A 16648-nucleotide genomic window follows, 5' to 3' on the forward strand; every position below is an offset into this window, starting at 1 on the left:
GTATTGTTGTTATAGCTATGGGTGCATTTCAGGTGCAACGGTCAGTTTTATATCAAGTAGGCTAAAATAATCATATGTTGCAAATTCCAGACATACCGAACCACCCCGATGATCCACCCCTTTTCCATGTATGTATTTTATGCAATAGTCCCTGTTTATAACAGTATTTATAACCCCATCCGCGATGAGCCTCCCCGTTATGTTCCCGAAATGGAATGAGTAGGCCTACTCCATAAAATAATATCCCAGTGTCTATCACTTGAACACTTGGGATGCGCCTATGTCCTGACAGCTTGGTCGGCTCGCCTACACTGACTGTTGCGTCGCACTCCCCCATCTGGCATAGACAAGACGCGGCGCGCCGAGAAACTGACGTGTTTTGCGCATTTCCTGCAGCAGCGTTTAGACGGTCGGGGGGGGAGAAGAGGTAGGTCTGCAGGAAACCAAGAACAGCAACGGCGAGAGAACATCCTGGGAGGATAAGGAGCGAACAGAAACCAAGAAAACCACAACCTAGAGTCGACCTGCAACTATACATTGCTTGAGCTATTCACAAGTCGAGTAGCCTGTTTGGGAAACATCCCAAATGCACTGCAAGGAGGGCAGGAGTCGCCCTATCTTCCAACAGTGGAATACGAGTGTTTCCAGAGCCTAGTGGAGTTGCAGAGGACAGATATCTTTGATAGATTTTGCTCTGTCGGGTTGCGGTTTGGGTAGGCTGTTGATATCCCAACTGCTGCATGGTCATATTTTTCCTGCGTATACGCTTCTCAAAACGTTTATTCGTTATATAAAAAAAAAAAAAAAGGCTTTGTCTGGTTAAAACCCAAATGTGGATTATCATTGTGAAAACCGAAACTGTTAAAGGGCAAAAACAAGAACATTTACTGTCTCTGGACTGTTTCAAAACGACTTGATAAGCATCCGATTGGTACGTGTGTGATAGAGTGACACGGGACGGCATTTTCCCCTTATATTCAAGTCACAACCTCTTTGAAAAACCATTCAGTCCGTGGTCTTATTTTGAGGATTCAAACGCTACATAAAACTAGGCTAAATTATTTATGACCCGTTGAAGTGGCTGGGTTAAAGGAATATATTGTAAACAACCATTCTTGTTCCAAAGCCCATTGAAGAGGATTACATCACCGCAATGGTGGTTTTCAATGGGTTATTGAAGATCAAGATTTGTGAGGCGTTGGACTTGAAACCGACGGCTTGGTCTCTCAGGCATGCGGTTGGCCCAAAAACCCAGACTTTTCTCCTAGACACCTACATCGCACTAAACGTGGATGACTCGCGTGTGGGCCAAACCTCCACCAAACAGAAAACCAACAGCCCTGCGTGGAACGACGAGTTCGTTACGGAGGTGCATGACGGAAGGAAAATCGAACTGTCGGTGTTTCACGACGCGCCAATTGGATATGACGATTTCGTGGCTAACTGCATCATACAGTTTGAAGATATATTGCAGAATGGCAGTAAGCACTACGAGGAATGGGTAGGCTATGTCCCGTTATTATTTGGTGCTCCTTGCACATAGTGCCTTTTTACCAAATTGTTTTCACCTCACCCTCAGCATCCTGATGCCTTTACGATTAGAATAAATTATACAAAGTCTCCATTATTATTTGGCAAAACAGTCTAGACCTATAAATAATGTTACTTTATCATCATCAACACCATCCTCACAAAACCCCCTGGCTGGCATCCACCGTTAGTTTCCTGGCGCTTTGATACTTCTCTAGGCCACCGGTAACATGCGCATATAACCCTGTTTCGTAGGAACGGTGCAGAGGACTGCGCTTACAAGCAGGTCATAAATATTCCTATCAGCTGCGATGTAGGCCTGCATTCTGAGAAAAGGAACGTTTCCATGTCAAAAGCAACAGTGCGTTAAAATCCAATGTGGGATGACAAGGCCAGTCAGCTATGGGTCTCACTGACCGAGCTGCTTCTGAGCCAGTAACATAACTTGCAATTGATTGGTCATTTGCCTGTCTTGGAAACCACGATGCCCTTGAGATGGACACAGAGAAGAAAATGCACACAGAGAAGTCTCTCTTTCACAGCCTTCCAGTTAAATACTGGAATCATGAGGTTTCCTTAAGGCCATATGCTCTCTTATGAGATAAGCAGCTGCAGACTCATTTGAGAAGACATGCAGCATATTAGGCTACACCTAATGAAGAGTTATGCACATGTGATTTCTCTAAATCTTCAATTGTCCACCAAATGAGATTATCAATGCTATGTCCAACACACAATACATGCTGACATGTTTCTTGGATTATGAGGAGACTTTAACTTGGATCATGTGACATAGATTGGATCATGTGATCAACGTAGGCACAACTTCCTCAGGATTTTCACTATAGGAGAGTGTGTGAGGTTCACTGAGGAGAAATAGGTTATGATTTTAGGAAATCTGTATATCCCTACAGGTTCCAGGCCCGGCCAAGGACATGCAAATATCAGCATCTGTCCTGACTACCACATTTCACATACACTGCCCAACATAATATAAACATCATAAATCCACTAAAACATAGTTAAGAAATATGTAATTACAGTATTAGATTTAACTGTATGTGTTCAGTGCCCAGTTGACCACATACATAAGAACTAAAGAGCTGTTCATATTAGGTCAATAAAAACAATGCTGATTGTACTAACATAGACAGGAACAAAAGCTTCAAATAATAAAATCATCTATTCTCATTGCTGATAATCAGTGGTAAGATGGGTAACATGGACATATTATTATAAATGGTATATTCACAGTAATACTGGGACTATTCATTGTCTTGTAGGCAATTATGTTCCTCAGGATGCCACCCAAATATATCATAACACTTTCCCTGTGAGGGAGGAACCTTTTCGTAAATACTGGGTGGCTTTGCTCCTCTTGTGAGTAGTGTTTCCTTTCATGGTGAACCACTGACCCAGAACTAGAATGGCAAAACAACAACAAAAGGCGCAGGGCAGCTCTCTGAAGCTGTTCTCCTGGCCTCGGCGTGGCAGGTGGATCGGTGTGCTCTGTTCTCTACTGACAGACAGCCTCCACATACAGTACAGGCTGAAGAGGAATCTCTTGTCTCTGTTGTCAAGTTTATTTGTCATATGTACACAGTACAATGAAATTCTTACTTGCAGGTTCACTCTTGACAGTTTGTCTGAGGCAGCCGGGAGTTTGGATTATTGATGAGACTCTATCAGGTCCATTATGGATTGGAGGAGGTACAGTAAAACTGTTTTTGGACGGGCCTGGGAGGCTCACGGCAATAAGGGTTCTGTCTGTGTTTGGCTTGTCAGGCGGGGAATGTTCTTTGCTCACATTGATGGACCAGGCTATGTCATCTGCTCGCATGTCTGGCTGAGGAGGCTGTGCTTGGCTCATAGGGCTAAAGGTGCTCTGTGCTCGGCTGGATGGAAGGGTCCCTACTAAGTAGTTTGTAGATCTCCTCCCTGGTTGCAAAACGTCTGTTTAGTGGTGTTGGTGCTGAGAATTGGGTATGGATTCTAGATGGAGACTGTTTTCCTATTCTGACCTAAACAGAATTGCTCTCTGCGTCCTTTCTTTCCATCTCTCTTCGCTCCTTCTGTATGTACAGCTCCAGTGCACTTGCTTTCACTTTTACCACTCCTTTAATCTTTTACCTTTTCATTTCATTCTTTCTGAGGTCATGGAGCCCCTCTCTCGCTCTCTGTCTGTCTCTCCCTCTCTCTCTCACGCGCGCTCTCTCGCTCTCCCAAATTCAGATTGCTTTATTGGCATGAAATACAATTTGTAGATATTGCCAAAGCAGTATAGTGGTACAGCATTTCAGTAAATACAGTACAATGCAATGAGGATAATGTCATACAGTTAATATCAGTAGTAATAATAATAGTACATACAATCATGTATACAGGTACAACACTACAGCTGTTGTATTCTGTAATCTTCGGTTGAAATATTAAAAAATATATTTTTTAAATAATAGCTAATGTACATGGATGATGGTTACACTATGTATTATTTATTTTATTTTTTATTTAACCTTTATTTAACTAGGCAAGTCAGTTAAGAACAAATTGTTATTTACAATGACCTTTTACCAAAAGGCAAAAGGCCTCCTGCGGGGACTGAGGCCTGGGATTAAAAAAATTATTATAAATACAATATAAATATAGGACAAAACACACATCACAACAAGAGAGACAACACAACACTACATAAAGAGAGACCTTAAAAAAAACATAGTGAGGCAGCAACACAATGTCAACACAGCATGGTAGCAACACAACATAACAACAGCATGGTAGCAGCACAACATGGTACAAATATTATTGGGCACAGACAACAGCACAAAGGGCAAGAAGGTAGAGACAACAATACATCACATAAAGCAGCCAGAACTGTCAGTCAGAGTGTCCATGATTGAGTCTTTGAAGTAATGTAATTAAAGTAAAGTAAAGTAAAGTAATGAAGAGTAATGACCAAGTTGTATATAATGTACATACTTCAGGGAATTAATGGTCGTGGGATGTCCCTCAGGCTATAATATAAATATCTGGCAGTAATATTTGCGCTTTCTTTCACATCCAGAATAATTACCAGCTTTATGTCATTAGTAAATGCATAGAAGTTGGGAATTGAGATCAATAAAATAAAATTGTATTTGTCACGTGCCGAATACAAGAGGTGTAGTAGTCCTTACCGTGAAATGCTTAATTCCAAGCCCTTAACCAAAAATGCAGTTTTAAGAAAAATAAGAGTTAAGAACATCAGCACAATAATTTTCAGCTGTGCTAACATAATTGCAAAATGTTCTTCTAATGATCAATTAGCCTTTTAAAATGATAAACTTGGATTAGCTAACACAACGTGCCATTGGAACACAGGAGTGATGGTTGCTGATAATGGGCCTATTTTGATATTCCATTAAAAAAATTGCCATTTCCAGCTACAATAGTCATTTACAACCATAACAATGTCTACACTGTATTTCTGATCAATTTGATGTAATTTTAATGGACAAAAAATGTGCTTTTCTTTCAAAAACAAGAACATTTCAAAGTGATCCCAAACTTTTGAACAGTAGTGCACATGTAGGTAGGAGTAAATTGACTATGCATAGATAGTAACAGCAAGTAGCAGCAGCATAAAAAAGAGGGGGTCACTGCAAATAGTCCGGATAGCCATTTGATTACCTGTTCAGCAGTCTTACGGTTTGGGGGTAGAAGCTGTTAAGAAGCCTTTTGGACCTAGACTTGGAGCTCCGGTACCGCTTGCTGTGCGGTAGCAGAGAGAACAAGGGTGGCTGGAGTCTTTGGCAGTTTTTATGGCCTTCCTCAGATATTGCCTGGTATAGGGTTCCCGAGTGGCGCAGCGGTCTAAGGCACTGCATCTCAGTGTTAGAGGCCTTTATCACTACAGACCCTGGTTCGATTCTAGGCTGTATCACAACCAGCCATGATTGGGAGTCCCATAGGATGGCACACAATTGGCCCAGCGTCGACCGGGTTAGGGTTTGACCGGGGAAGGCCGTTATTGTAAATAAGAATGTGTTCTTAACTGACTTGCCTAGTTAAATAAAGGTAAAATAAAAGAAATAATAGAGGTCCTGGGTGGCAGGAATCTTGGCCCCAGTGATGTACTGGGCCTTAAGCACTACCCTCTGTAGCGCATTGCCACACCAGGCGGTGATGCAACCAGTCAGGATGCTCTTGATGGTGCAGCTGTAGAAGTATTTGAGGACCCATGCCAAATATTTTCAGTCTACTGATGGGGAATAGGTGTTGTCGTGCCTTCTTCACAACTGTCTTGGTGGACCATGATAGTTTGTTGGTGATGTGGACACCAAGGAACTGGAAGCTCTCAACCTGCTCCACTGCAACCCGTCGATAAGAATGGGGGCGTGCTCGGCACCCCTTTTCCTGTAGTCCATGCCCCTCCTCCTTTTGTTGCCTACCCTTACCACCTGGGGGCAGCTCGTCAGGAAGTCCAGGATTCATGTGCAGAGGGAAGTGTTTAGTCCCAGGGTCCTTAGCTTTGTGATGAGCTTTAATTAAGGGCACTATGGTGTTGAACGCTGAGCTGTAGTCAATTCTCACGTAGGTGTTCCTTTTGTCCCGGTGGGAAAGGGCAGTGTGGAGTGCAATAGAGATTGTGTCGTCTGTGGATCTGTTGGGGCGGTATGCAAATTGGAGTGGGTCTAGGGTTTCTGGGATAATGGTGTTGATGTGAATACACGTCCTGGTAATCTGTATGGGCCCTGTGGCCTTGTGACCCGTTTAAAGGTCTTACTCACATCGGCTAAAGCGAGCACGATCACACAGTCATCCGGAACAGCTGGTGCTCTCATGCATGCTTCAGTGTTGCTTGCCTTGAAGCACGAATAGAAGTAATTTAGCTCATATGGTAGGCTCATGTCACTGGGCAGCTCGCGACTAGGCTTCCCTTTGTAGTCCGTAATAGTTTGCAAGCCTTGCCACATCTGACGAGCGTCGGGGCCGGTGTAGTCAGATTCAATTTCAGTCCTGTATTGATGCTTTGCCTGTTTGATGGTTCTCCAGAGGGCATAGCGGTCGACTAAAAATCTAATATGATTTTTCAACGCCGATACCGATTATTGGAGGACCAAAAAAGCTGATACCGATTAATTGGACGATTATTTATTTATTTATTTGTAATAATGACAATTACAACAATTCTGAATTAACACTTTTATTTTAACTTAATATAATACATCAATAAAATCTATTTAGCCTCAAATAAATAATGAAACATTTGGTTTAATTAATGCAAAATAATGCAAAAACAAAGTGTTGGAGAAGAAAGTGAAAGTGCAATATGTGCCATGTAAGAAAGCTAACGTTTAAGTTCCTTGCTCAGAACATGAGAATATATGATAGCTGGTGGTTCCTTTTAACATGAGTCTTCAATATTCCCAGGTAAGAAGTTTTAGGTTGTAGTTATTATAGGAATTATGGGACTATTTCTCTCTATACCATTTGTATTTCAAATACCTTTGACTATTGGATGTTCTTATAGGCACTATAGTATTGCCAGTGTAACAGTATAGCTTCCGTCCCTCTCCTCGTCCCTACCTGGGCTCGAACCAGGGACACATCGACAACAGCCACCCTCGAAGCATCGTTACCCATCGCTCCACAAAAGCCGCGGCCCTTGCAGAGCAAGGGAAACAACTACGTCAAGGTCTCAGAGCGAGTGACATCACCGATTGAAACGCTATTAGCACGCACCCCGCTAACTAGCTATCCATTTCACATCGGTTACACCAGCCTAATCTCGGGAGTTGATAGGCTTGAAGTCATAAACAGCTCAATGCTTGAAGCACAGCGAAGAGCTGTTGGCAAATGTACGAAAGTGCTGTTTGCCAACAGTGCTGTTCGAATATCAAATCATAGACTTAATTATAACATAATAACACACAGAAGGTCATTAATATGGTAAAATCCGGAAACTATCATTTCGAAAAACAAAACATTTATTCTTTCAGTGAAATACGGAATCGTTCCGTATTTAATCTAACGGGTGGCATCCCTAAGTCTAAATATTGCTGTTACATTGCACAACCTTCAATGTTATGTCATAATTATGTAAAATTCTGGCAAATTACTTACGGTCTTTGTTAGGAATGAAATGGTCTTCACACAGTTTGCCAGGCGGCCCAAACTGCTGCATATACCCTGACTCTGCTTGCACGGAACGCAAGAGAAGTGACACAATTTCCCTAGTTAAAAGAAATTCATGTTAGCAGGCAATATTAACTAAATATGCAGGTTTAAAAATATATATTTGTGAATTGATTTTAAAGAAAGACATTGATGTTTATGGTTAGGTACACATTGGTGCAACGACAGTGCTTTTTTCGCAATTGCAATAGGCTGTGATTCGATGATAAATTAACAGGCACCGCATCGATTATATGCAACCCAGGACAAGCTAGATAAACTAGTAATATCATCAACCATGTGTAGTTAACTAGTGATTATGTTAAGATTGATTGTTTTTTATTAGATAAGTTTAATGCTAGCTAGCAACTTACCTTTGCTTCTTGCTGCGCTCACATAACATGTAGTCAGCCTGCCATGCAGTCTCCATGTGGAGTGCAATATAATCGGCCACAATCGGTGTCCAAAAATGCAGATTACCGATTGTTATGAAAACTTGAAATCGCCCCTAATTAATCGCCCATTCTGATTAATCGGTCGACCTCTAATTTCTTATAAGTGTCCGGGTTAGAGTCCCGCTCCTTGAAGCAACAGCTTTTTTACCCTTTAGCTCAGTGCGGATGTTGCCTGTAATCCATGGCTTCTGGTTGGGATATGTACGTACGATCAATGTAGGGACGACGTCATCAAGGCACTTATTGATGAAGCCGGTGACTGATGTGGTATACTCCTCAATGCCATTGGATGAGTCCCGAAACATATTCCAGTCTGTGCTAGCAAAACAGTCCTGTAGCTTAGCATCTACGTCATCTGACCACTTTCGTATTGAGCGAGTCACTGGTACTTCCTGCTTTAGATATTTATTTGAAAAAGATTGTGTTATTTGGAAGTATTTCTCACAGTAGAGGAAGAAGTACATCTCCGTGTTTACTTCCCCTGTCGTGCGTGACCACATAGACGCTCCTTTTTGGATGGCCATGTCGTTTTGTGTCTCTCTTTTTCTATAGCTAGTTGGTTGTCACTGAACCTGTATTTGATCAGGATCTGTCTCTGTATTTCTGACAGAGCAGAGATATTTAAATTCCTGAAACAATTTGATTGATTTCCCTGTGTGTTTAGATATTAAAGTTGTTTAGTGTTTTTAACAGCTGACAAAGGGGACTCTTTTCAAGTTTCAGCTCATGGGTTTTCAATGCTTTGAATTGTAAGGATGTTTTGGGGCAATATGGTGCTAAAACAAATGGGTTCTTTTTTATATTAAATTAAAGGGAATCTTCCGAGTTCCACTTTGCATGCATTATTTGGTACTTTCTTTGGGATATTTAGGATAATTCTGCATGTAGATTTTCTATAGAGTTTTTCTTCCAATTCTTATCATTGTAATTACAGATTGGACCCCAATCCTCGCTTCCTGTCACGTCCTGACCATAGAAAGCTTTTATTTTCTATGATGGAGTAGGTCAGGGCGTGACTGGGGGGTGTTCTAGTTTATTATTTCTATGTGTAGTCTAGTTTTTGTATTTCTATGTTGGCCTGGTATGGTTCCCAATCAGAGGCAGCTGTCTATCGTTGTCTCTGATTGGGGATCATATTTAGGTAGCCTTTCCCACCTGTTGTTTGTGGGATCTTGTTTTTGTATTGTTGCTTTTGAGCCCTACAAGGCTGTACATTCGTTTGTTTGTTTCGCTTTATTGTTTTGTTACTGATTCACATTTAAATAAAATATGATGAACCCAAATCACGCTGCACCTTGGTCTACCCATTTTGATGAGCGTTACACTTCCATACAGTGCAATTGGTAAAATTACAATATTGAATATTTAGCGTTAGATTTGGATAGGAATATTCATTTTTGAGAATGTTCTTTTTATGAAGTAAAATGTTTTGCGGACTTTTTCTTTGAGTGCATTCACTGCCAGACCAAATCGACCTGAAGCACTGATATTTAGTCCCAAGTAGTTCAACCTTATTATTTCCTCATTTAAAGGAGTTTCTGCTGTATTCCCAAATAATGTGCAGTTGTTCCTGTAGACCTTGCTCTGTTGGTGACAGTAAGACAAGGTCATCTGCGTAGAGCAGAAATCTAGGCTCCTCATCTTTGAGGGTGAATCTAGGGGCTGCAGATCGGTCCAACATCACTGCTAGTTCGTTGATGTAGATGTTGAACAGGGTTGAACTTAAACTGCACCCTTGTCGCACCCCTCGCCCTTGTGCAAAAAAATGTGTTATTTTATTGTTCAGTTTAATACTAAACTCAGCAAAAAAGAAACGTCCTCTCACTGTCAACTGCGTTTATTTTCAGCAAACTCAACATTTGTAAATATTTGTATGAACATAAGAAGGTTCAACAACTGAGGCGTAAACTGAACAAGTTCTCCATACATGTGACTAACAGAAATTGAATAATGTGTCCCTGAACAAAGAGGGAGTCAATATCAAAAGTAATAGTCAGTATTTGGTGTGGCCACCAGCTGCATTAAGTACTGCAGTGCATCTCATCATGGACTGCACCAGATTTGCCAGTTCTTGCTGTGAGATGTTACCCCACTCTTCCACCAAGGCACCTGCAATTTCCCATACATTTCTGGGGGGGATGGCCCTAGCCCTCACACTCCGATCCAACAGGTCCCAGATGTGCTCAATGGGATTGAGATCCGGGCTCTTCGCTGGCCATGGCAGAACACTGGCATTCCTGTCTTGCAGGAAATCATGCACAAAACAAGCAGTATGGCTGGTGGCATTGTCATGCTGGAGGGTCATGTCAGGATGAGCCTGCAGGAAGGGGACTACATGAGGGAGGAGGTTGTCTTCCCTGTAATGCACAGCGTTGAGATTGCCTGCAATGACAACAAGCTCAGTCCGATGATGTTGTGACACACCTTCCCCAGACCATGATGGAACCTCCACCTCCAAATCGATCCCACTCCAGAGTACAGGCCTCAGTGTAATGCTCTTTCCTTCGGCGATAAACCCGAATCTGACCATCACTCCAGGTGAGACAAAACCTCGACTCCTCAGTGAAGAGCACTTGCCAGTCCTGTCTGGTCCAGCGACAGTGGGTTTGTGCCGATAGGCAACTTTGTTGCCGGTGATGTCTGGTGAGGACCTGCCTTACAACAGGCCTACAAGCCCTCAGTCCAGCCTCTCTCAGCCTATTGCGGACAGTCTGAGCACTGATTGAGGGATTGTGCGTTCCTGGTGTAACTCGGGCAGTTGTTGCTGCCATCCTATACCTGTCCCGCAGGTGTGATGTTCGGATGTACCAATCCTGTGCGGGTGTTGTTACATGTGGGTATGCCACTGCGAGGATGATCAGTTGTCCGTCCAGTCTCCCTGTAGCGCTGTCTTAGGCGTCTCACAGTACGGACATTGCAATTTATTGTCCTGGCCACATCTGCAGTCCTCATGCCTCCTTGCAGCATGCCTAAGGCACATTCACGCAAATGAGCAGGGACCCTGGGCATCTTTCTTTTGGTGTTTTTCAGAGTCAGTAGAAAGGCCTTTTTAGTGTCCTAAGTTTTCATAACTGTGACCTTAATTGCCTACCGTCTGTAAGCTGTTAGTTTCTTAGCGACCGTTCCACAGGTGCTACTCATTAATTGTTTATGGTTCATTGAACAAGCATGGGAAACAGTGTTTAAACCCTTTACAATGAAGATCTGTGAGGCTATTTGGATTTTTACGAATTATCTTTGAAAGACAGGGTCCTGAAAATGGGAGTTTACATGTTGTTCAAGTAAATACATTTTATGATGTTCTATACTTTACCCCCAGTGCTGCTTTTGTTTGTATTGTAATATAATCCATCATGCCATATGGAATCAAAAGCATTCTTAAAATCAACAAAACATGCAAATACTTTTCCTCTGCTTTTCTGATGAACATGCTGGTTTATTAGTGTTTGTAATGTATGTATGTGGTCTGTTGTTCTGTATTTGGGTAGGAAGGCAATTAGTGTTTTGCTGAGAGCTTTATGTCGTATGAGGAAGGTCTGTATTTGGTCATTGAGAATACAGCAGAACAGTTTCCCCATGTTACTGGTGACACATATTCCGCTATAGTTATTAGGGTCTAATTTATCACCTTTTTTAAATATGAGCCATTGGTTCCAAATATCAGGGAAGTAGCCACTCTCCAAAAGCAGGTTGAATAGTTTTAATGAGGCATCCTGCAGCTCAGGAGTCGTGTGTTTCAGCATTTCATTCAGGATGCTGTCAGGGCCACATGTCTTTCCAGGTTTAAGGCTTTGTATTTTCTTCAAAAGTACAGTGTGTGTAATTTGGTCGTCAATTGGGTTCTGGATGTTTTCAATTGTGTGTTCTAGGGAACTGAGTTTTTCTTGCATATTTTGTGGGATTTAAAGTAAGGTCTTCTGATGCTATTCTTCCAGAGAGTTTCAAAATCCTCTTTCAATTTCTTCCATCTTAGGTTTTGTTTTTGTGTTCTTTCAATGTTTCACAATTGTGTTGAGGAATGTGTCTATCCTATGGTTGGTGATATTTTCTATTTGTTAAAGATCTACATTTTTTCCTTGTGAGATTACATTCAGCATCAAACCATTTCTCTTTTTGAGGTTTCGAAATAAAAACAGTTTTCTCATTTGAATAAATTTACTTTTGTGTCTGCTTTATGATAGATATAATTACATTTATTCGCCGCCAAATTTAAGTCAGGAAGGTTTGGGCTGAATGCCCTTAAAAGGTCATTTCTGCGCAGTGCAATGCTGTGTTGAAGTGTGTTGCGCTGTCAGGCACCTTTCCATTTTTCTTCACTACCTGGCCAGGTGCGGGTGTTTTTTCCAGTAGTTGATGTGACTGAGGATATAGAGTATCATCTCTCTCTCTCTCTCTCTCTCTCTCTCTCTCTCTCGCTCTCTCTCTCTCTCTCTCTCTCTCTCTCTCTCTCTCTCTCTCTCTCTCTCTCTCTCTCTTTCAAAACAATCTGAATCAACTCACTGATAAGAAATCCATATGAATTTATATTGGAAATGTAGTGTAGTGCCATGGATGGAGGTCTGACACATGGGTGTCAGATGTTGTTGTACTGTGGGTGAATGTGTTGAGTCATCAGGATTACGGAGCTCCCCATTGGCTGGCTGTCCCTCTGTGATGGGTGTGGCCTCTGGGGGACAGATGTGCTCATGTGGGTTCCATGACTAATGGCGAAACAGCAAGGCATTTAGAGGCCTTGCCAACGATGACTCCTTGAAAAATCTGTCTGGACTTGTGCATTGTGGGAAAGTGTAGACGCGCAGGTATATGCATGCACAAACAGTTCTCTCTCTCTCTCTCTCTCTCTCTCTCTCTCTCTCTCTCTCTCTCTCTCTCTCACTCTCTCTCACCCGCACACACACACTTTCTGAGGAACACACATACTGACTCAAACATTACTTTCTGTTAAAACTGGTTATTAAGGAGGCTTTAGCGGGAGGTTTGTATAATATGACTCTGATTGTAGACTATCTATGACCAAGATACGTGTATTTGAGCTAATATATCCCATACAGTTTTAGTCCACAATAGGTAGTGTCCCTGGAACTGACCATGTATATACAGTAGTTTGCTTACTTTCTCCTGTGTTTGTGTTTTACTTGACTTAGTACTACTAATATTGATTGCTGCAGTATCTGAATGAGCAGGAAAGGCAATTCAATGTACCTGTGCAAGTGACAATACAAATTTGAAACTTGAAACGTCTTCATTTGTTTCAGTCAAGGCAGTTACTCAAACAGGGTTGGTACTAGTAAGAGTGAAGCGTGAGATTGTCCGGCTGTGTAAACTTTAGTGGTTTAGTATGCTGGGGGTGGGGTGAAACAGTAAGGGGTGGGCCTGGGAAGGCCTCTTTGTCTGGGCCCCTCCTTTGTCTGACTTATCCCCAGACAGCAGTTGCCTCTACCCCTCCTGTCTCTATGTTAGCCCCAGGCTTTTGAGCCTCTCTCTGCTTCTCTGCCTCTCCTGTCTCTAAGCTAGTCCCAGGCTTCGTAGCCTCTCTCTGCCTCCCCTGTCTCTAAGCTTGTCCCAGGCTTCGTAGCCTCTCTCTGCCTCTCTGCCTCTCTGCCTCTCCCAAAGCCAACACATACTGGATTTGTCGGGCTGTCACAGTTACGCTACAGTCACAAACTTTATGATATAATATTTATATTGTGAAAAGTCACAAATATTCACATTGCATGAGCAGTCAGTGAGCAATGTGACTATTGTCCTTTTTTTCAAGAGGCAATATTGTGGCAAAAAATATCTTGCACAAAACGCAGCCAGCTTGCTTCACCTACTTCCACGAGACGTAGATTGAATCAGACTTAACTCCAGTGAGTGTGTGTAACAGAGTGTGAAAGAGAGAGAGACAGAAACGGAGCGAGAGAGAATGTGTGTGTGTATGTGTGTCTTTGTGAGAGCATGTGTGACGGAGCGAGAGAGACCTCTCTCTGAACTTCTGGTGGGATTCCATCCTTACTGGTCTATAGTAGAGGGGGATAAGGATTCCAAATTGTGTTTGGGTTGGTCTGGTCTGGTAACACGATACTTCCTCTCCACAAGCCATCAAACCATGATTCAGTACTACTCTTACAGCTATATTGACACTTATTTCCATCCCACACAAAAAATAGCTTGAGAGACTGTGGAAATTGAAAAACCTGGATTTCAAAGTATGCAGGTTTGCCGCCAACAACACAAGAGAATGGCTGGGTTGGCTGACTGGGAGCTGTTATTTTCCTCTTCAGGGTGAACGTTAAAGTTGCTTAGATCCTGGCAGGCTGATTATGGAGCTCAACAACGTAAAACAAAAACAATCAAACTCGTCTGAACCTGTCGTCCCAATTGTGTGGTGCCGACTCACTCAGCAGCGTAGATGGTGTGTGTGCAACACTCTTGAGTCATGCACTGCAATGTGTTCCCTAGAAAAGCTCCATGCCCTAAAGGTAGGAGAAGCACAAATTGCCCTAACTTGCAGTGCCCTAACCTTCTTCATGTACTACTTGTTATTACACATGAAATGGGAAATGTGGTCTTGTACTGTTGAGTATTTGTCAGAATTGAACCATTTACCTGGGTTTAGGAAATGTCTTTTTTTTTTTACAATACAATTTCCTTCTATTCCCTTCCTGCCTTCCTTGATCTCCCTCTCTCTCTCATCTCTGCATTGCCATTACAGTGGAAAGATCTGCTGTAATTGTGTGTGATGGATTGTGTGTGCAGGCCCTGCTGTGTGTTGTTCAGCAGCAGCAGTGATGACAGTAGAAGCAGCACTCGTTTTGAACAGGGAGTTAATCCCTGAAATATGTCAGCGCTCAGCTCCATCGTGGGCATACCAGGAGCATTCAACCACTCTAACCTCTCTGACTGTGTCCTCCCCCAGTCCTAACCCCTAGCCCTAACCTCAAAGAAAGGGAAAAACTGACTCGAGATCATCGTTTAGAAGTCATTTCATCTCACCAACTCAATGACCACACACTGTGTTTGGGGGACTGTTAAAATAGGTGCACAGAACTGCACTCCCATGGGGAGGGAACTAAAAAACATATGAGTGAGTGGGGAAGGTTAACACAGGTTACAGGGGAGGTTTAGATGAGTGTTGAGAAGGTTTGTGCATGATAACAGCCCAGATGACCAGGAAAGTCAACTCATAGGCTATTCCACCAGAGTTGGGGTCAATTAGTCATCGAGAACAATATAAAGTCAGTCATTCATTTTCAGCCCAAAGTACAAATCATATTTCACAAACACAGACATTTTCACATAGGTGTGCTAAGCACTACACATAATTTACTGTATGTCAATGACTCTGACAACAAGCACTCCACTGACATGATACATCACAATACATTAGCCCTGGGAAGGGTTGGTAGCTTAGCAGACAATCCTCCCTTACTTGCTGTTAAATTCATCTTGATTAGGTGGCCTAGTGGTTAGAATGTTGTAGAAGGTTGGTGGATTGAATCCCCGAACTGACAAGGTAAAAATCTGTCTTTATGCCCCTGAACAAGGAAATTAACCCACTGTTCCCTGGTATGCTGTCATTATAAATACAAATGTGTTCTTAACTGACTTGCCAAGTAAAACAATAATTAAATAAAAAATCCTGATGTAACCTCACTACTCCAGCCATTTGCAGCTGTTGTTACAGGGTGACAGGTAGCCTAGCGGTTAGAACATTGGGCCAGTAGCCAAAAGGTTGCAGGTTCAAATATCCAAGCCGCAAAAGTGTGAACTCTGTCCAGGTGCCCTTAGCAAACCACTTAAACCACTTTGCTCCAGGGGTGCAGTACTATTATTGCTGACCCTGTAAAGCAACATATTTCACCCATATATGACATGATTATTCTTATCTTTTTGGGACTGTCCAGTAGATGGACATGTTAAGTAAGGTCACACTAGTTCTTCCTTTCATAGACGCTGGGAGACCAGCGGTGGACAGCCTTAGAGATCAGCTTCACCGTAGGGAGTCTGTGTGTAGGACTCAGGTGTCAGGAGTCATTGCCTGGTCACATCACCACTACACTCAAACCCGCACACACACACACAAACACACTAGCATAGACACACACAGCACACAAATTCATACACAAACTGACACCACACAAATCCACACAAACACACACATACACACACATCAGCCCCCCCTGCCTCCTTGCCGCTGCCCACACTCTCACTCTCATAATCCCATTCAATCTCTCTCTATCCCTTTCTATCTCTCTCTCCTTCTCTATCCCTCTCCATCTCTCTTTCTCTATCTCCTCATGCCATGCTGTATATCTTCTCCTCTGCAACGATCTCTCGCTCACCCACTCTCTCCTGGTCTCTCTCTATCTCGCCTCTCGCACACGCGTTCTCTTATCTGGACCAAGTTTAAGTGAATGTATGTTGGGTCACCATATACTGTACTCAGATGCAAAGACAAAATGTATTACTGATACCTGGTGGACGGCACAGAACATGTGTTTCTACCTACGTATCTATTATTGTTG

The 16648-nt window shown here is 42.5% G+C and overlaps 1 protein-coding gene across 1 annotated transcript in view; it reads left to right on the forward strand.

Moving 5' to 3' along the window:
• Nucleotides 1–268: 268 nt before the first annotated feature.
• LOC109870171 (protein kinase C epsilon type) overlaps nucleotides 269–16648 on the forward strand; it is a 157221-nt gene continuing 140841 nt past the window's right edge. The window contains exon 1 of the mRNA XM_031804764.1: nucleotides 269–1501. Coding sequence (XP_031660624.1) covers nucleotides 1154–1501 — 348 coding nt within the window. The 5' untranslated portion in view covers nucleotides 269–1153. The remainder of the gene's footprint in view (nucleotides 1502–16648) is intronic.

The sequence above is a fragment of the Oncorhynchus kisutch genome, linkage group LG25 (genome assembly GCF_002021735.2).
Source record: "Oncorhynchus kisutch isolate 150728-3 linkage group LG25, Okis_V2, whole genome shotgun sequence".
NCBI classification, from domain to species: domain Eukaryota; kingdom Metazoa; phylum Chordata; class Actinopteri; order Salmoniformes; family Salmonidae; genus Oncorhynchus; species Oncorhynchus kisutch.